Source organism: Zophobas morio, unplaced genomic scaffold (genome assembly GCF_036711695.1).
Source record: "Zophobas morio isolate AGI-343-1 ecotype UQ-CSIRO unplaced genomic scaffold, CSIRO_AGI_Zmor_V1 ptg000021l, whole genome shotgun sequence".
In the NCBI taxonomy this organism is placed as follows: Eukaryota; Metazoa; Arthropoda; class Insecta; order Coleoptera; family Tenebrionidae; genus Zophobas; species Zophobas morio.
The window spans coordinates 3,023,363-3,042,004 of record NW_026972126.1 but is presented as its reverse complement, the minus strand read 5'-3'; the positions used below and the strand labels follow the sequence as shown (position 1 = coordinate 3,042,004).

At 33.4% G+C, this 18,642-nt stretch overlaps 1 protein-coding gene and 1 long non-coding RNA gene across 3 annotated transcripts; one reads left to right on the top strand and one right to left on the bottom strand.

The window, feature by feature from the left end:
- Window positions 1-187: 187 nt before the first annotated feature.
- On the bottom strand, window positions 188-18,042 carry LOC135131931 (protein smoothened). 2 transcript variants are annotated; one of them, XM_064059797.1, is made up of 4 exons: window positions 16,714-18,042; window positions 3,725-4,565; window positions 1,537-1,707; window positions 188-1,498 (listed from the first exon to the last, which is right to left on the bottom strand). In XM_064059797.1, the coding sequence occupies exons 1-4, from the start codon at window positions 17,309-17,311 to the stop codon at window positions 496-498; spliced, it is 2,613 nt and encodes an 870-aa protein (XP_063915867.1). In that variant the 5' UTR covers window positions 17,312-18,042; the 3' UTR covers window positions 188-495. The 2 variants fall into 2 exon arrangements, with proteins under 2 accessions (XP_063915867.1, XP_063915868.1); XM_064059798.1 differs by having other exon boundaries at window positions 188-1,483.
- Window positions 9,934-13,558, top strand: LOC135131932 (uncharacterized). Its single transcript, XR_010280955.1, has 2 exons — window positions 9,934-10,277; window positions 10,524-13,558. It is a non-coding gene; the product is annotated as an uncharacterized LOC135131932 (long non-coding RNA).
- Window positions 18,043-18,642: the final 600 nt, after the last annotated feature.

Here is an 18,642-nt window from a genome sequence, read left to right as displayed (position 1 = left end):
AACATTTGCTGGAATAGCTGATAACTACAATACGCAAACTGTAAATTCAGTGCATTAAAACTATAAACAATTAAATTATTATTACAATGCAGTGAAAGTGATGCCATTTGTAAGCTATGGGCCACATCAACTGAAGACAGATGAGCACTGTTGAATTGTTGGAGGAATTATTAAAAATACCACTCTGTAGCAAAGTACATTAAAATATTATTTTGAAAATAGTATTACAATGATATGTAAAAGTTCCGTACATAAATACATTTTGTACATCATCTTAGTATCAGTAAAAGATACACGAGATAAAACTAAGACTAAATGTTAAATTTTTGTTCAAAAATTTTAATATCTTCAGTTAAAATGGAATCTCAATTATTCACTTTGGTTGGTCTACATAGATACCACATATGTACATTAAAATACAGTTACATAAAAGTATAAATAAATATTTTTACAAAAGTATTTTAAAATCAGTCTTGATTTTCAAGGCACATTATACTATAGCAACTCCCTCACTTCAGGGCATGTTGAGCTATCACTTTGTACATTTTCTTCAGAGTCTGAGTTACTATGGTACGGTTTATGTGACGTTCTAGATCGTTTAGATCTTCGACTTTGGTGTGAATCTCTCCCGGACCTCAATTGTTTTTCCTGTTCTCGTGCATTCTGTCCATCGCTATCTGAACTTGAGCTTAATTCTTCAATGTGTAAACCCTGTCTTAAAGATTTCATAACTAACTGATCACTTAAATCTAAATTCGTATTGCTCAAAACCAAGTTATATTTATTTTCTGATACCGTCACAGACATGTTTTCATCCTCACTTCCGCTCTTTTCGTTTCTGTTGTACGGTATGATCAACTTTCCGTTAGATAACAACTTATTGATGTGTTGTCCATCTAAACCCGCATTTGCAGGACGTCTCTTCAAATTCGGCCTTAATTTTTTCATACTTGAATGATCTGTCAAAGCTTTCAAAAACTGTAAATTTGAATCCAAACTTCCACTGCTGCCGTGTTTTCCCATACCAGATAAACCCTTGGATGACCCACAGTCATCTCTTCTGTCGTATTTCCGTCTTCCCCTTCCACGCCTCCTGTTGACTTTTCTTGTAGCTTTCAGTTCAGATATCTGTACAGACAACTGACTGTCGCCAGAGTTACATCTACTTTCTATGCTTACGTGCCTTACCGAGACACGACTAACTTCAGAATCAAGTGACTGATTACTACTTGAATAACCAACTTCGTTAACTATTGCCCCTCTTCGGCATAACAATCGAGGTAAATTTATCCCCCAAGCTGTGCTGAAACTGTCACTAACTGCACTGTTCAAATCAAAATGTAACCCCACCGGGTCCGTATAATGTTGACAAGCAATAGAGATTCTGCTGCCTTGATTGTATTTGTCTCTTTTGGCGAAAGCTTCGGCGATGATTTTATGTTTTTGGAGCTTTTTCTTTTCTTCTACTTCACAATGAAATTTTCTGCAAATACAAGTGCTGATTGGGAATTAATAAAGTATAATTTATGCAATTACTTTCGAATGTAACGGGCCCAACTATGGAGAGTGGATGGACACCATGCCCAGGAAGACATAAGAATCCCGCTGCCGAAAAGTGCGAGGAGTTGAAGTTGGAGCATGGCAACGCTCGGACGAGATTCTTGTTTGCAATGACAAAAGTCAGAACTGAGACTGGTTAGCTTACATCTGTTATAAAATATAAAAATTGTAAAATAGTAAAAAAAATAGAGGTCTATTATGAAATGCGATTAAAAAGTTTGACACTGATATTGGTCTGTGGTCAGGTCTATATTTGATAAAAAATCTGTGAAGTTGTTTATACAGAACTTCCCTTGCCTCTAACGTACGACAAATACCGCAGCACTGCCACGTCGATGTAAACATTTAAAAACTTCATTTCATTCAGTCAATTATAACAAACTGTACTAAAATTATTTAAGTAAAAGTTTTCTGTAAAGTTTGATTTTATAAGTTTTTTATATGACACCATCTATACATTAAAATAAAAATATGCTAGATTAATAAACAACAAATAAACGCATATTATTTTACACAGTCTAAATAGTCTTTACTTTGCAAATGTTCGAGGTGACGTCATCAAAATTTGAATGGGGATAGATAAACCAATTTTGGTTAGCGATCTATCAAACTCATGAATAACGTAAACCACAAACCATGTGCTAAATTTCAGAGCAATCAGCTTAGTAATTAAGTCTAAAATAAACGGTAAAATTTTGTTGTACAATTTCCATACAATTTTTTTTTTCAAAAGTCTTTACATCCAAACTATGGGCCGTCGAGAGATTTCTAATATGCACGGCAATAATGGGTGACTCATCGTCGGTGACGGCGGCCGGACGGCGTTCCCTAAAGAAAAGCCCGGAAGCGGAACTCGCGATGGGTATTCCAAAATAACACCGATCTTCGGGAACGATGATTATTCAGTTAATGAGTCGAATCCAGTCAAGTTGCGCCGGAATTATTTTGTACATAATCGCTGTGTAATCAGTCGTGTAAATTTGAGTTATTCAGAAATAGATTGTTGAGTTTTACCCACGCCGATTTTTTATCACTGATCATCGTATAACAATATGCATAGTTTAAAAACATGAGCGCATTGCTAACTACAAATGTAGACGCATAATATTTTGTGCATTTTAAAGAGCATTTGTTTATTAAAAGTTCATCGAGTTTTTTGAAGGAAATATACATAAATTTTGATTAGCAGTTTACTATGTTTATGATAGCCTTGTACCGTTTGTAGGATTTCAGAGCAGTCGGATTGTATCATCAAAGATTTTTTCTTATCCAATTTTGATTTTTTTTTTTTAAGTTTAGATGTTTAACGTAAAAAGTAAGGGTGGATTAATAAATTACATTAAGTTAATAATAGAGTAAATCATTAATAAATTTGATACTTGTGACGATAGTAATTAATATTATTTCTTTTTGTCAATTAACAAATATGTATTATTTTATAAGTTTTTATATTACACAAAGTGGTGACAAATAATACATAAAATCCGTAAATCCAATATGCTGTAAGTTAATGACACGAGACAAAATTAACCATGTAACAAATTAGAAACTTCATGTTCCACTTATTAGAGTACGTATATCCATTACAACAGTTATTTATATAACCCGTTCAAAAAGTTATTGCTCGGTGAACGCGACATTAAAAAGTGAAACACAGCAAGACTTCCTGCATGTGTAGTTTTTAAACATATTTTTCAATATAACGAGAAAATGACATTATTAATACCCTACTAGGTTACGAATACAGTGTATTATACCGTGTGATAATTAACCCCAAAAAATTCTCTACAAGCAATACCTGTAATATTTGTAATAAATACCCACGTTTGTAATGAGAATTAATATTTCTGCACATACATTTCTTGAAGTACAACAAAATTTTATCGCTAGTTGTAAAATAAATTGACATTGTGAATTAGAAATTGTTGACTGAGGTGTATGTTTACTAAACGATCGTGTAAACGTACATACTTTACACAAAATCGCAGAAAACGTATTCTTTAGTTTGACCGTATGAGCTAAAATTAGGTTTTTCTTTGGCGTTGACACTGTAAAAGAAAATTTAGGCAGTCACCTGATATAAATGGTGAAGTGGCCACTTTGAAAAACTTTGATAACATTCACACAAACGAAACCAGATCCTAAAAGGGTAACTAATACTTACAAAATATAGCTTTGTAGACTCTTGCTCCAGGCTTCTGAGTTGATAAAGACGTACCCATGATAAATAAAAGTGATAAGACAAAATACTATTGTGAACATTGTAAATACTCCCATTCTTACAATATTTGATCGAATTTTCCTTCTACAATGTTCAGCAATTATTTCTTTACTATCACTTTTAACTTTAATCAAAAGTAAAAGGCCTCTAATGTTGATATATGCAAGAGCCAACATCATTATTGCTAAAGGTAGCAGCAATAACCACGCTCTAGCGGCAAAATTAACCATCCCAACAAAACAGATTCCCGTAACATAATCTCCATCGACTTCTCCCAAAGCGAATGTCGTAATCATGAACATAAGAGGCAAACTCCATGCCCCTAAATTGAAATAAACACGTTTTTTATCCACACGTTCTTGAATCTTTCCTAAAGCTTGTACACAACTCATACGCCATGTGTAACTAAAGATTCCTATCCAGACCAATCCAGCAATTAAAAAATAGTAAACCAAGACGAAAACGCAGACGCAAGATAGGTTTTCCCTTGAATTTGGTTCCGATTTTCGCAAGGTGCCATCTCTTTTGCATACAATGTCTTCTCTGTTTATAAACTGTATGGACCAGCCCAAGGTTGAGATGAAGAAGCACATGTTTACTTTAAATATAGCGCGAGCTGGGTATTTGTTGGTGGCTGCCTTCCAGTCAATCATGAATGTGAGGACTACAAATAGGTGCAAAATAGAGCAGATGACTACAAAGTACCATATAAGATTGTGTATTTGGTGTTGTTCGTTTTCGGTGTATAGCGAGTCTTTGCACCGAAGACCGCACTCTTCGACACCTGCAAAACAAACAGAATCAGTTTCAATAAAGTCGTGATATGCACGACAGAGATACATTTTCTCAATATTCTGTTACTATGAGTACAGAGTGTTCTATTTTTTCTAGTCGACGGAAAAGTATCAATCATATTTTAATATTAGGCGATCAACTTAATATAATTTTTTCTCGGAAAGGATTTGGCATGTCGATGATTAAACCACACTAAATGTCAAAAAGTTACAAATGTCAAAGAAAAGATGGTGGATAAGATTTTTAATAAAATAAGGATGAAATTATATAAGGTACAAGATTAATTTTATAAAAAAAAAAAAATAAATAAAATTACTATAGGTGCTGAAAATGTTTTGTTGTAAGCATAAATGGGCTCTTTGTCTAATTCCATATACCACATGTCCCAACGTCTATGTCGTTATTTATTTTGTTATTCTTAATATTAATTCCTCTAAAATGTTGACAACGTTTTCTTTAAAGAGAATCGCAAAAAGGTCTGCAGGAGTAAAATGGCAATGTCTCGGGAGCCAGATATTCTCTGTATTTCGATCAATGATCTGGTGGTCAAAAAATTCTCGCAACATTGCTGTAGCCCCATCTTGTTGAAAATAATAACCTACTTGAAGAGGATTACATTGAACACGCTAGTTAATTACATGATTTACATGATTATTATTGCCATGATTATATTCAAAGAATAAAGGCCCAACTATCCGTCGTTGATTAATTGCAGCTCAAACACGTTTTTTTTTCAGGATGAAGGGGACTCTCAATATAAATTTGTGGATTTTTGGTACTCATATTTTAATTAATGAAGCCACACACGCTTCGTCTGTAAAACCGTTTTCTCCAACAAACGGTCATTAAATGTCTCTAAAAACCACTGACAATACTCAGCTCTAGCTGGAAAATAGGCTCATACATATTACTCGAGAAAGAAACAGTGTCAAATCTTTTCGCAGTATTGCATGGTAAATTCCATAAGATAAGTCCACTTACTGCACTAAATGTTGTGTGGATGATGTAAGGGTTTGCTTTATTATCTGCCTAACATTTCCAATATTTTCTGGAGTTCACATATCGTTGTCGCAAAAATGGTGATAGTCGACAATGTTACTGGGAAATTCTTCCCGGAATTTATTCCAAGCCGCTTGAATCGAATACTCCCACATACCGTTTACCTTCTGTCCATTTCGAAAATACGACTCGATTAAACGCTTTCTACTCCAATGGAAATGCAATTTTTGAATGAATATGCAAATAAAGTTATTAAAATAATTATTTTTAATGTAAAGATTACTTCTCCAGAAAGCGACAACAAGCAAGGAAACAAGAAAAGTAAGTCAAAAGAGACAGTTGTTAAAATCACAGCCAAATTGATTAATAAATTGACGTATACGTACAATTTAAATTAATACGAAAAAATTATTGATTAACGATTTACCATGCTTATGGCAACCTTGCAGTTTCAAAGTTAAATTGTAAAATATTGTTGTACAATTTTGATTTTTCCTCAAAAATCTGGATGTTTAGGGTAAAAACTCAACACGGATTCATAAATCACACATGCAGGAGTATGTTATTCTATAAAATTTAAAGAACATTTTTCGGCAAAATTGTAAAATAATGTCTTAATTTGTTGGCGGGAATGATTAGACAAATTTTGGTTAGCATTTTACCATTTACACGATTTTCCTAACATACATGTCAAATTTGACAAAAATCGGTCCGATAATTTTAAAAATTATCTGTCTAATAAAAAATGGCACAGACGACAAACAGACAGACAAACAAACGGAAACGGGAGACCTACTCTAGGGGGTCATGAAACGTCGAGAAAAAATGAAAGTATCCAGTCGCCCGATGTACTCGATTACTATACTTTTTATATTTTAGTTTTTGTGTTTTTGGGTGTCTATTATTAGGTTTATAAAATTATCAGCAATCAAAATAATTTCGTTAAAGCTTTGCAACCACTAAAAGAATATGCAAAGATGACTTTTTGTAAATATCAAAAACTACACGGTAAGGCATAAAATTTTGTATGCATCATGGAAGTTTATTCCCTCGGACGACTTTATTAACCCTCGGCCCAGAAGCACTTGTGTCTCTAAGCTTGGCGCTCTTGGTAAGGCTTAAATTGAGTACTTCAATCGTGATACATAAATAACCAGGAGTATTATAAAAATATATTACACTATGTATCTATTAAAAAAACACGAATATTATTATCTATTAAATAGGTGGATTAAATAGACAAAATTAATTTTAAAAAATTGGTCTAAGGTTACCTACTTTGACAGAACTTCTCTCGCGCCTGAAGTATAGTCGAACAAATACAGCTTTTTCGAAAAATTATAAAAATTCATTTTGCGAATTTTATGTCTTTATGATATAATGTATGTAGTGTAGTACAGGTAAAGAAACATGTTATGCGTATGTTTCAAGTGAGATTTTCCAAAACAACATTTTGCGATGACCTAATATTTTTAAGCCTTTTTCAATGTGTTTGTTTTTCAGACCTACATCCATCTTTTCGTCGTTTTATTATTATTGAAGTCTTTTTCAAAATTGCGCAATAATGTACGCGTTGAAAGAGGTAATAATTGACGGCAATTTAGTACAATCAAACTGTCTTCAGCAAACGAAGGCAGTATGTTGTGGCTTGCATGAACGGATAATTTTCGGATCTTCAAATGCAGGAAACATGTTGGAAATAGATAAATATAATAATTCATGTAATAAACAGTGATGTAAACCGCGTTCCGAAATTTCCATTAATAATTGAGATACTGATTTTTAAAAATGCGTGATGAAAAATTTTACCATCATTTTAAAAAGAATGATGATGATAAACTGTTCAACAAACTGCCCTTGTATTATACAGGAATGTATTCACGAGAAGCTACGCGCCTAAAAAAATTAAGACGCGACCAGAAACACAATTTCAAAACCATCTTTGATATATCAAACCATTAAAAAAAAAAAACAGTAATTTTCCTGTAACATGAACACAGTGTCAGACGTTTTGTTAGAATTAATGCAGAGTGTGTTCAAACGACGAAAAGACTAATATAAAATTTTGATATACGGTGAGTGGTTCACAGTTATGTAGAGAGTTCTTGTTTAATTTTTTTTTTTATTTTAACCTAATAATTGACGTTTATTTCCGCTATGAAATTATACTATTGGTTGCGTTTTGAATTTTTCAGGTGTGGAACTTCTCGTGAATAATCCTGTAGGGAGAAAATTGTGGACATGTTATATTTAAAATTTCTAATAATAAGTCTATTAATAATGGAGATACTACATTTATAGAATGTATTAGCTTACGCTCGGCAAGTAAAAAGTTTTCAATTCTAGAATTAAATTACCCATTAACAAAGAAGAAAGCAAAATATGGTTCTTTTAAAAAAAAGGTTAAAAAACGGGGCAAAACATAGGCTCTCTTACTTCTGGCCAGCGAAGAAATGTATCTGTTAATGTTATAATAATGTTTTTAACTGCATTTTTGGAGAATCTCTATTGTCTGATCTACATCTACGTACGATCATCCATCAAATGAATTAAATACCTCTATACGAAAAAAGAAAAGAACTTTCCATATTTTTATCGAATTTTTATTATTTCTGTGTTTGCGTACGTAGTGAAAATCTAATATGACAACATCCAGTTTTTGTTGTCTTTTATAATAAGAAAATAAAATAACATCGATAATATCACCATAATTATGGTTGCACCAAGCAAATTATAGGTAACTAGCTGACCCCGTGAACTCCGTTTCACCTACAATTTAATTTTGAATCTGCAAAATCGAATGCTTTGAAATCTTGCAGATGTTTTAAACATATGATAAGCATAATAAATTTTTATTCAAAATATATTTACTTATCCCCTCCAAAAAATTGATGGCGTCAGCCCAAACTTTTCCCAAATGAATCCTATCTAAAATGTCCAAAATAGGATGAGACTATATTTGTGATTTATCATTCCATTCATATTTTTTAGTTTTGCTTATAGGGGGTGTCTCAAAAAAATTAATCACTGAGTCAATTTATTTTATTGATTGAATCAAGAATTGCAAAACTGAATTTTGAAATATTGCAGACGTTTTGAAGTTACTGTTTGACATTGTAGGTTTTCAATCAAAATATATCTGTTTATCAAGCCCAAAAACTTGAAGACATCATCTCAAGATTTTGCCGAATAAATCCTATCTAAAATGTGGAAAATATCATCAGTATATTTTCGTAATTTATCACTGCATTCATATTTTTTAGATTTGCTTTTACAGTGACTCAAAAAAATATATGGATCAGTCAATTTATTTTAGTGAATAACTCAAGAGTTGCAAAAATGAATACTTTGAGATCTTGCAGACGTTTTAAAGTTTTTGTAGGCATGGTAAATTGTTAAGAATATTTATTTATTCCCTCCAAAAAATTGATGGAATGGCTCACTCGATTTTCGCAGTTAATTTTGGGAATACAATACAGTTATTTTTAGTATTACACTGCACCAATCCAAGGTGGTATACCTACGTGTTGATAGTAAATGTTGATTAGGTCATCACAAAATTGTGTGAAGAAAAGACTCAACTCGAAAATGCTGAATATGTTTCATTATACTTTTGGTGCGAAGGAAGTTCTGTCGAAACAACGTTCGATCAAATTTTTGACAATGGTTGATATAAATAAAACTCAGTAGATGCTCATACTCGAAATACGAAGTATCTACTCGAATATCAAATCAAAATGTTTCTAGTTTCTCTAGATGATACTAATACTTCAGTAACAGTTGATGCTCAAGTAGCATCTCGATACAACAAAAAAGGACAACAATGACAGTGTTCAACCATCAAGGCAAAAATCGAGTCACCAAAATATAAGTTAGTATGGGGTAGACACCTTGAGATGGGAATCTCTATGGCCAGTGTTAGAAAAAACGCACTGCACAATTTATGCATAAATAAAAGTTAATTACATGAAAAGTTTTCGATATTCCTGCTCCTAATGTGTTTTTCAAACTGAATGCACCTTTTGACGACGTTCCACATTCATGAAAGTCACCATGTTTAGTTAAAATTCACTCTTACAACCACGGTTGTAGAATAGATAGGTTGATACACTAGCATCAAGATACATAGAAAGAATGGTACACCGACTTTTGACATTTGTAATGAAAACAGTTTACTCAATTTTAGGGTCCAGATGAAATCTCACCTAGATGGCGCCAGCGTAACGGGGGACTGTCAGTGTTGACATTTGTCAAGTATGGGTGCTGTCATCGATGTCATGCTGTGTTGGTCGTTAAAAAATAACGTGTTGATTATGTTATTTTTGTGATTTTTTAAAGTTATATCTGGTTTTGTCGTGATTGTTGCGTAAGATTTTGAATGAAAATTACCCGAACAGTGAATGTTTGACGAAGAATAACGCAAAAGTTGTGCGATTAGTGGGGTTGTTTTTATCTTACGCCAGTCTGTTTCCAAGAAACGCTGAAAATTGTTTACTTTGGTACTGAAGTTATTTTTAATCTAAGAAATAAAACAACGGTGTTCTGGGATAACTGAAATCGTTCCTCATGCATATTTTAACGTTAAATTCAATTTTAAAACATGAATTACCAAACAGATAACTAAATGTCGAAGAAAATCAAAGAGAAAACAAGAAATAAGAAAGTAAAACAAAACTAAATTAATAAATCTGGTTGAAAAAAGGTAGTCATAATAATTTCATACTAATTTCGCTAATTTGGCGTATTTCTTAGAAGTTCTATTATCAACGCTTCTTTTCCTGCTTTCTTTTTTGCATGCAAAACTCATTCTTAATATTAAAAATGAAAAAATAACTCTCTTAGTTAAACTAAATTTGTGTTGCATGCACCCTATAAAATGATTAATTTTTCGTTTTTCCAATTCATGAAGGACGTCTAGTAGTGCATTTCGTTTCACATCTGATTTCAGAGTTCCGCCAATCACAGCTTCTACTTGTTCTAGAAGTGTTAGCAGTTCTGAAGATGGAAATATTAAATGCCCTCTACTCTTTAAGGCGATGAACGTATTAAAATTTTCCACGCCGTTTCCGATGATGGTGTTTTTGCAGTCTTGACATGCTTCAGACTTATATTTTCGGGCAAGGAACCCACAGACGTAAGCGAACGCTTCTTCGTTGTCCTTGAAATTGATCTCTCTTCCAGCTGAGATGTCTTCATCTAGAATTCGATCCAACTGAAGGTCAATTTCTTGCTTTGTATTCGATAAACTCTCTGATGAAATGCAGTTTAGGATATTTTGCTTATCACTTACAAGAACTTCAAGCATATTGCCACCAGTAACATTACTACCTTTAGGTGGCTTTACCAATGAATATAAAGACATCAGTCTAAAGATCTGGGCGATTTGAACTGATTCAGCACAGTTATTTGAGCCACCACAATCACGTAGAAGTCCAAAAAAATGTTCTAATGGATCCTGGTTAATCCGTGACGTCATTAAATAAGTGAAATTTAAGGTTTCAGTGCAATATTTTAGTAAGTCGAGGGTTGTGTTTATTGTGGCCCTCAAACCATCTGCAGTATTTTTAGTCAAAAAATGTTCTTGGTCAGCACACGATTCCCACAAATCTAAGTATATTAAGAAGTCTTCTAACTCCTCATACTGTGGTGACTGTAATCGCAGCGCACTAAAACCATTACTCGAATTCAAGATGTCAGACAGCTTGTTGATGCGTCTACAAAACTCTATTGTAGCTTGACAATCAAGAAATCCAGGTATATTTTTACTGTTTAACATTGACAGAGCATCAGCAACGGTACCACTGAATAACTGAAAGGCATAGCGCGTAGTCATTTTTTCATGGTTTTGTGGATCAACATGTTTTAGTGTTAATTTGGGTGCCAATTTAAATTCAAATTGAGCGTCATATTCAATTAACCTTTGAAAATGGACCAGCTGAACATGACCTGTGGGCACGTGGAATTCTTTTTTGGCAACAAGTCTATTCCTTAAGCACTTTAGCAAATGTGGAAAGTCTGAACACATCCTCAATTTTCTAACATCATTGCAGGGATGGATAACCCATGGAGCCTGTGGATTACCTGCACCCAAATGCTTCCACATTGATCTATTCCATGTCGCTCCATCAGATGTCACCACATCAATAAAGAGTCCAGCTGCTTCACAAAGAACTATTGCTTCCAAAATTAGTTTTGCCTGAGTACTTCCACATACATTTCCTTTTGACAGGAAGCAACCGACTGCCTGCATATTTTTTCCGGCAAAGGATTGAAACATTATGACTAAAACATGGTCACCTAATTGGTCTCTTTGAGATATTGGAGTGTAATCACCCAAATCAACAAAACCTAATACTTCCAAGCGATTTTTGTCAAAATGTTTGCTGGGTGTTATCTTACATTCATCTACCATTAAAGTACCATGACGTTCATATTCAGGCATAGAGTGACACTTTACTTTTAGTAATTCAAATAACTTTGTTTGAAATCCGTAGCTGCTGTCAATGTTTTTTATATATCTAGATATTGTGCTTGGTGCAGGTAGTGGAAGTAACTCTCTGTTCCGTAAATGGCGATATAGCTTTGGACTTTTTATTCTTATCAGAATACAAGAATATATCCAGTCTTTGGTGTATCTTTTCCCATTAGTTTTTTGTGTTGCTGTATTCAAACATGTTTGTACTACCAATCTTTGATTTTCAGGTAGTTTAGATAATACCTCGCCCATGTTGTTTATTTTTGCCATCCTTTTGTGCAAACTTTCTATTACATTTGTTTTATCATGTAGTTGTCTTTTCAAATGTACGTAGTTCTTTTTCATTTTTCTTTGCTTGTTCGCAAACTTTTGGCTATGGCCACTGAACGAAAAATTTTTTTTTAACAAATTTTTGCGAAACAGTGCGCAAGATAAACAGCGTCTGGTGTTGTTCCTTGTATTCTCCCCATTACAGTTTTGGCTAGTTTTGTTTCCTATTCCAGTACCGTGACACAAAGTTACTGCATCCACTTTTTTGACCAGATCAAGAACATCTTGAAAGTTCGTGAATGTGGTATCGATCATGCGGCAAATATTATTCAAATATATTTTTGAAATTTCTCCTTCAATAACGATGGCTTTGTCTATTCTTGGGACGTCAGTTGTTACGTGGCTTATAATAATTTTATCTGGCAGTTGATGAATACCCCATGTGAGAGGCAACAATTCACAAATTTCTGAATAATTGTTTCTCAACATACTGAGGGTATCCGAGGATAAAGTTTTGATTGGGGAGGAACGTGATATAGGGTTTCTCTGTGTGGATGTATCGTTTTCAGGATCTGCATTACTGAAAAAAAGATGCGCGTTTTTATTTATTCACATACGTATATGTATTTCAACGAACTCATTGTAAATTTTAAATATTGACGAATATTATGTAAAAATCATCAAGAATGGCAAAGATGTCTCCTTTAGTGTAGCGTAACTAAAGTAATTTTCCACTTTTTGGACATGACTCAACCAAATGGTAAGTCATGAAAAGTGAGGCTGTTTAGAAATACATACCTATATATCGATAGCATTTCAACTGGATGGGTTTTATTGCTCCTAGGATATTGTTTAATAGGATGGGTACTCTGGTAGGAAATATCATTTTTGGTATTGGTATAACCGAAGTTTACAACTGGATCATCCGGTGTGGAATTTCTTCAAATTATATGAACGGCAGGCTATTAGGATAAATCAGGATATTTTATACATACATATTTCCTTGTAGTGGTGGAAATGGATAGGTTTGTTCCTTTTTGGGGCATTTAGGAAAAGGATGTGTGGAAACACAGGAATTTCCAGTGCTTGCACAACCTAAATTTATAGTCGGTATAGCATCAGGAGTTAATGTTCTTCGAACAACATGTTCATGATCATAGTGTATTCTTATATATTTGTTTTCAAAATGCTGCATACAAATATATGTCTTGGGAATAAATAAAAACCCGGCAGCTTCAGTCCAGACTTTTATTCTGTTTCCATCCTATAAATAATCATATTTTTGAAAAAAAAATGGTCTAAATAGTGTTAGCTGTTATTGAATTGTTATTTACCGCAGGAACCCGAAATAACGAAATATCGCGACTGAGAAGTTTAATATGCCCACAAAGAACACACTTTTTCATTTTGAACGGCTAGAGAACGGCTCCCTTTTACAATTTGTGGTGTTTCTGCTGCAAACACGCTGCAAATTTCAAAAGCGTCTATTGAATATTAATGTCAACTTTGACAGCGCATTTGACGGTCCCTCGTGTACCACTGCGCCATCTAGTGGAAAAATTTTAAACTAACATCTGGTTCCTACTTTTGGGTATCAATTAATGGCGGAGTCGGTATACCATTCTTTCTATGTATCTTGACTAGCATACATTTGCATATCCCTGGTTAGCGACGCCAATTGTCGATCGCGTCGCCTGGTTTTTGACGTTTTAGGGACACAGAACTCTATAGGCATCTGTCTATAACCGATGTAATTAATAAAAGAAATCCTACTTATCGACTCCGATCAAATGTCATTTACAAATTTTGTATTGTTCATAAAGCAATGTAAACGAAAATCCCCAAAATAACTAGAATGATTTCCGCTCGACAAGGTAGAGGCGCTAGCTGTATGTGTCCTTTCCATGGATATAGGGATCGAAAAGAAGCGTCGCCATCCCAAGCCATTAGTGTACAAACCTATCTATTCTACAACCGTGCTTACAACGATCCTACTGGTTTTCTAAGCTACTTTACAGACAGCTCAGTTATTTGCCACGCCGATGCTCATTTCTAGATTAAATGCTCACAAAACGCGTAGATGTTCAGTTTGTGGTCGGGGAGATACAATGTTTCCCAGTAGGTACTCAGTACATAGAGTAGATGTTCAAGTATATAAGAGTAATAATGAAGTAGGTACTTCGTACTTCGAATATAAGTATCTACTCAGTTTTATTCATACCACCCAATGTCTCGCTTCAATGTTTGACTATTATGTTGATTATGAGCACAACGCTGATCAACTTCCATAACCGTTTTTTTACGAAAAAACAAAGAACGATTTGAAATGCAATATACTTTTTACAATCGCACGATAGAATTAGTTTTGTATGACACGTCAGTTAGACGACAACCATTGAAATTAATTTGAAGTGGCGATTCCCATAAAAAATTTTTAGGATTTTTTGATTTTTTAGCTGTTCTTTTAAGTTTCCCCTATTTTTTTAATTTATAAACAATCCCCGTAATATAAAAATTTCTTCAAATCGGTCAAGCCGTTTTTGAGTCTTAGAGAGACTAATAGGAACAGCAATTGATTTTTATTTTATAGATGGTTAATAAATGGGGGTTGGTGGTAGAAAGGTGAAAATTTAGGGTTATGTATATTTTTTGATGCCAAATCTTAGAAAAATAAAAATAAAAAAATTTGTCAAAAAAATAGACAAAAATTTTTTAGGGTGGGCCACCCTTATCACTTAGGGGTTTAAAAAATAGTTTACAACCTATTGTCAGACCTACCGAATAGACATACAAAATTTCATACAAATCGGTCTACCCAGTTCGGTTACAAACATTGTGACGCGAGAATTTTATACATAATGCATTATTATTTTAGAACAAATTTCATTACCATAAAAGAGGTTATACTGACTCGACCTTAAAAGATAGACATATGCTGTCGCGGACTTTTCTTTAGAACTTTTAGAGGGGAACAATTTCGTCATACATGATTTTTACGTAACTTTAACCGTTTAAGCAGCGTAAGCAACGGAAGCTGTCAAAGGAGGAATAATTTTCCCGTTTTTCCGAATTTTTCATTGCTACTTCGCTCCTAATGATCGTAGCGTGATTTTATATAGCCTATATGTAGATATGATACATGGACTATCCAACACAAAAAGATTTTTTGAATTTGAACCAGTAGTTTCTGAGATTAGCGTGTTCAAATAAACAACAGCTTCAGCTTTATTATATAAGTATAGATATCATAATTTTGTAAAGATGACAAAAAATGGATTTTTGTTTAAATTGCGGAAATATTAAATTTGTTTAAATGTCTTCCAGTTTGCAATACAGTGTATAGATATATTAGCTAACCAACCGAAATTTTTGATGATTTTGTACTCAGAAAAGACCGGTAACAACTAATTTGGCAAAATAATGAAAAAAATGAATAGACTACTCTATAGAAAACTTTGGCTGGTGCGTGACAACAATTAGAATTTCAGTGAGATAGACCAACACTTCGAAATTATTAAATCTATGGGTTACAAAACACGGGTTGTAAAATCTTATATGAACAAAAACATTTCGTTGCTGCTAAAATTACTCTTTTTAAGAAAATGATTTTAATTTATAGATTCTAGTGACTATATAACATTTGTGTACTTCGACAAAACATAGGTTTACCAAAATGATTTTTCTATTCGTCGTTGGGTACTTACACCATTCGGATTTGAATGATTTAAATGTTTTTGTATTGAAGGAAACGTATTAAGTGAAACACCTTATATAAAAACATATAGTTACGTTAAATAAAATTAATTAATGCTGCCTACCTATAAAGTTCGAGATAAAGAATGTATTAGCTATTCTCGCAAAAGAAATAAATCGAGTTTTTTCACACATTTTTTCGATATTGCGTAGGCAGGTATCATAAATATTGATCGTACAAAAGCAAAAATATACCAGATTAATGATTTATCATTAATATTAATCAAGGCGTTGATCCCACGAATCATTTTACAACTTACTATGTACTGCACACTTGACTAGACCTAAATATGTTCTAAAGTCGTAACTCTTTTATGACAATCAATTAATAAAAACAATTTCGTTCAATAAAAAATTTGCATTTAACTTTACCACACATTATTATTCTTTGCACGTCATATTTGCCATGTAATTATTTTTTGGAAATACCAAATATGTATCTCTGTAAACACGGTGTGGAGAGAAAATTAAGTTCGATTTATAAATTTTCCTTAATTTTAACATCTTTTTATTTTATGATAAAAAAGCTGTATTACTGGTTGCCGGTCTCTATTAATATTGTGAATTATGAAAAGAAAAATGGGAAAAATCTTACAACAAAAACCAAATAAGTACAAAAATTTTTAATATAATTCCCTACCTGGATAGAACCAATTTTGATTGTCAGTTTTCACCAGCGGCTCCATACAAAATCCGGTAGTATTAAATCGCAGCCCCTGTACATCATTCGTACAATTTGATGAAAAAATTCTCTCATCATCACAGTTTAAAAACTTTGGGAAAACAGAACTATTATAGAACATTTTGCATGGTTTTAGTGTCAGCTGGCACATTTCCCTGGATGGCATATCCACTTTTCCGTTTTCACATTTAGGCATATACAAGGCACACAAAAAAGGTTGAATTACCGCCCAACATTTCGGCATGTAACGAAGATACTCATAGTGGTCTAATTTTTCTTGCACACTTTCTTGTGATGTTAAATCAGTCAATTCTAACGTTGTAGAATAATAGGGAAGTTTTATCCCCATACAAGTGGTGTAATTCAGCTGTTGGCACTTCGCTGGTTTTTGGCAATATTTTTTAAAGTGTCGGTCATACCGAGAATCTCTATCGTTATGCCTCACCACAACTTCATTGAATCTCGTGGAATTTCCTTCCGGGAGGTCTTGCAAATACAAAGCATCACTAATAGTAATTACTCCAAAACATACAAATATCCCAATTAAAATCTTCATTTTCACGTTAACACGACGGAAGGTCACCACCACAGCTCTTCATTTATTTCCTTTCTTTCACTTTTTGCATTTTCAACAGCAACAACAAATAACTCACTGAAACTGCACGTGTGTTGTTGGTTTGCCGAACTGTGGGGGAGAAACGAAGACGAAAATAGGAGTTTTATTGGAAAAAAAGGAGATGGATGGACCACCCAAGGTGGACGCTCATATTTTCCTAGAAGAGTGGAAAAGATGAGTGGGTACAAGTGAGTGATAGAGATGAAGCTAACGGCCAATGGACCCCACACAGCAAGGTCAAATTATTTTTGTTCTTCAATTTGCAGACGAAGCCAGCGTTAAGATTGAAAGATGTCCACAGCCCCAAACACTGCCTCACACTAAAATATTCCATTGTATTGTAGTTGTTAGACCTTTCACAACGTGCAAATTATTTCTAATGAGCTAAAGCCATTAATGCCTTTTAAAGAAAGCGATGACGCATAAATAAGTATTAGGTGTTGCATAACTGATTTCTTCTTGTGCATTGGACTTAAATTTATTTTAGACTTTAGAGCACAAACCACCTACTAGAGTAGGTAGTTTGTGCTTTAGAGATTCAACAGTCAAATGATAACGTGTACCAGTCAAGTATTGACAAGATATTTTGATCTTTCGTTTACTCAGTTCAGTAGTAATCCACAGTGGTATTGTTCCATTTTTCTAATAAACAGAATTAATAGTAAATTATAATAAGTTGAAGATGATTTTTTTTGGGGAGTTTCGCGTCATGCAGTTGTTTAGCAATGTTGCTTTATGATTTATGAATTTTTTTTTATTTAAATACATTTAGGTTATGTTTTGGTTATTGACATTTTATTTATCGGTTATTTATCTTGGAACCAGCTTGGAACTGGGGACGTGGGGAAGCCAACATAAATACAGTAAATCACCAAACTGATTAAGCTCGGTTTATTATCCAGTATTCTCAGACACAAACGTATCCATATACGGATCCGTATAAAGCTTCCATTTTTTTTAGCAGTGTTTCCAAAGTATATCTAGGGTCTCTACTTTTGGATAGTTTGAAAATATTAATGTTAATTTTATCATTTGTCATGATCATTAAATAGTTACTGAAATATTTACAGTGGCGGTCAAAATAAAGTAGAACACCCCTTGAAAGGTTTTTTTCAATCAGTTTAGTTGCTTAAACTAGACTCAGTTGAATAGGTATCCATAAACAATGACATTTAAATGTCAAATACAAATTTCATTTCTAGTTTCTATAGGAACATTAATTAGTCTTGACAAAAGTGTTATTGTTATAGTTGTTAGGATTTACTAAAATA

What these genes read in the sequence shown, in the direction of transcription:
- LOC135131931 (XM_064059797.1), bottom strand. Translation starts at nt 17,311, where the DNA reads ATGAAGATTTTAATTGGGATATTTGTATGTTTTGGAGTAATTACTATT. An exon ending in TCAAAATTGGTTCTATCCAG is followed by an intron (nt 4,566 to 16,713) that starts GTAGGGAATTAT and finishes TTTGTTTTGCAG; the next exon opens with GTGTCGAAGAGTGCGGTCTT. An exon ending in TGGGCCCGTTACATTCGAAA is followed by an intron (nt 1,499 to 1,536) that starts GTAATTGCATAA and finishes ATTCCCAATCAG; the next exon opens with CACTTGTATTTGCAGAAAAT.